At 57.6% G+C, this 2,551-nt stretch overlaps 1 protein-coding gene across 1 annotated transcript; it reads left to right on the top strand.

Moving 5' to 3' along the window:
- Positions 1-452: 452 nt before the first annotated feature.
- Positions 453-1,856, top strand: LOC144168662 (uncharacterized). The gene is made up of 2 exons (XM_077697605.1): positions 453-1,487; positions 1,587-1,856. Exons 1-2 carry the CDS (start codon positions 453-455, stop codon positions 1,854-1,856), a joined length of 1,305 nt encoding a protein of 434 aa, XP_077553731.1.
- Positions 1,857-2,551: the final 695 nt, after the last annotated feature.

Genomic DNA, 2,551 nt, shown 5'->3' with positions numbered 1-2,551 from the left:
ACGCAAACGGTTTCAGATGCCGCAAAGCTGTCCTACAGCAGCACATAAGAGCGTTGGAGCCGGAGAAAAGGCCCGATGTGATCGCCATCCAAGAGACGCACTTGGAAGAGGCCCCAAGACTCATGGGATATAGAACGCATGATAGCCCACCATCAGCCCGAACATGCGGGAAAGGTGCGGCACAGGGGGTGTGCACGCTAATCAGGAAAGGGTTAGCGTTCACCAAACACCAACAGTTCCTTGGTAGCAGGGACACCGCAATCGAAATGTGCGTAACGGAACTCGCTTTCATGGGACGCAGAAGATCGCGGGGAAGCAGAAAGGGGAAAGCGGCCACGTCGCTTCTCCTAGCTAACATTTAGAGCAATCCGAGACACAGCGGGCAAAAGTTCAAAGCCCTCTTCAGTAAAATCAGAACCGCCAGACAAATGGCCGGGAAAGAAATGGCTATAATGGGGGATGCCATAGAACTAATTTCTGGGGACTTCAATGCTCAGCACGAAGAGCTGGGATATACAGTCACTACGGCGAAGGGCAGAGACCTACTCGAAGACGCCGCAGAAACCGGATTCACACTGCTAACGAACCCGGCACAACCGTCCAGAATCGGTACCTCCACGGCCAGGGACACGAACCCCGACCTGGCTTTCGTGCTCCTAGCCGAGGGCGGCACCGCGAGGTGGAGAAACACCGGGATCAACCTCGGTAGCGACCACCATATTCTAGAGGTAGAAATCCCGTTAGCCCACACCAATGGCGACCCGGGAAAGATCAAGAAACATAAGATCGTAGACTGGAACGAGTTTAGAAAGCTCGACCCGGGCGTAATCACCAACGTCGAAGAATGGTCAGAGAAACTCAGGGAAGCCACGGACAAAGCAACGAGAGAAGTTGAGGCCACCGAGGACATCAGCACGATGGATTCGCGACTGGCCCATCTATTGTACGCCAGAAGATCGCTGCAGCGAAGATGGCGAAGACAACGACATAACAGAAAGTTGCGCAAGAAGATCGCCGAGCTAGGCAAAGAAATCGAGCGACACAGCAGGCGGCTCTGCAACCAGCAGTGGTTTGCCCTGTGCAATCACATCGACGGTCAACTCCACCGCAGCGGTCCATGGAAGATTCTCAAACAGCTCATGGACGAAACCAAGAGCAGGGAGTTCCAGCATACCCGCATGGCACAGATTCTCCACACTACGGCTCGCCGCATGGGGGAAGAGGAAATGTACAAGCAGCTCAACGACCGGTACCTCCCGGAGACGAGCAAAGAGCGGCATCGATACTACGGCGGGCAACCTAACGCCCACCTAGATAAAGACATCGAAGAATGGGAAGTCCGGCCAGCGACGCAGAACCTCAACGTTCGCTCGGCCGCTGGTCCGGACAAGATCTCCAACAAGGCGCTCCGCAACCTGAGCGACTCATCGATTGCGGCACTAACGAAATACTCCAACGAGTGCTGGCGGACCGGCACTCTACCGAAGGCTTGGAAGACGTCGAAGACGATCCTCCTACCCAAGCCCAACAAGCCACCGGGGATAGAGGGCCTGCGTCCCATCTCGCTCACGTCCTGCGTGGGTAAGGTGCTGGAGCAAGTCCTCAATACCCGGTGGAACGACTACTTGGAACGGCACGACGTCTATCCGGACACGATGCTCGGTTTCCGGGCTCGTCTGGGCACCCAGGACGCCATGCTGCTACTGCAACGAGAAGTCCTGGATCCCCCAGGAGGGCTACCCAGCAGGGACAACCGGGCCATCCTGGGCCTGGACCTCCAGGGGGCCCTTGACAACGTGAAGCATTCTGCAATCCTGGAGCAGATCTCCCGCCTAGGCCTGGGCGAGAGGTCGTAAAACTACGTTCGAGCGTTCCTGACGGACCGTACGGCCCGGCTGGAGCTGGGAGGCAAGAAGTTGGAGGAGCGACGACTGGGCAGTGTCGGAACCCCGCAGGGCTGGGTCATCTCACCGTTTCTCTTCAACATCGTAATGATCGAGGTCGCCAAACGCCTCGAGTCACTGAGCCCGGGGGTCCGGCACTGCCTGTACGCCGACGACGTCACGATTTGGGTCACCGGCGGCAGCGACGGGGAGATCGAGACCTACTTCCAAGAAGCGGTGGGTGCCGTAGAGACCGCGCTATCGAGCACGGGTCTGCGGTGCTCGCCGCAAAAATAACAACTCCTGATCCTGCCACCGCCAGGTCGCTTCAGGAAGGCGGCCAACCAAGCAGCAGCAGAGAACATCGTGGTCCGAACGAGAGATGGGGCGCCGATCCCGCACGTGCCCGGACTGAGAATCCTGGGGATGTACGTGGATGGAGTCCAAACGAACACCACGGCGATGAAGAACATCGTGACGAAGATCGGAATCGCCACTCGCCTGGTAAAGCGGGTGTCGACGAGGTATCAAGGCATGAACGAGAGAGGGCTCCTGCGTCTGTTGCAAGCCTTCGTAGTCAGCCAAGCAGCATACGCGGGAGCCTTCCACCGTTGGACCAAGACGGAGGAGGGAAAGATCGACGCCGCCATCAGGAAAGCATACAGAAG

This window comes from Haemaphysalis longicornis, unplaced genomic scaffold (genome assembly GCF_048455015.1).
Source record: "Haemaphysalis longicornis isolate Haplotype H1 unplaced genomic scaffold, Haemaphysalis longicornis Haplotype H1 scaffold_2, whole genome shotgun sequence".
Classification (NCBI taxonomy): domain Eukaryota; kingdom Metazoa; phylum Arthropoda; class Arachnida; order Ixodida; family Ixodidae; genus Haemaphysalis; species Haemaphysalis longicornis.
This window is presented reverse-complemented; position numbering and strand designations above follow the sequence as displayed.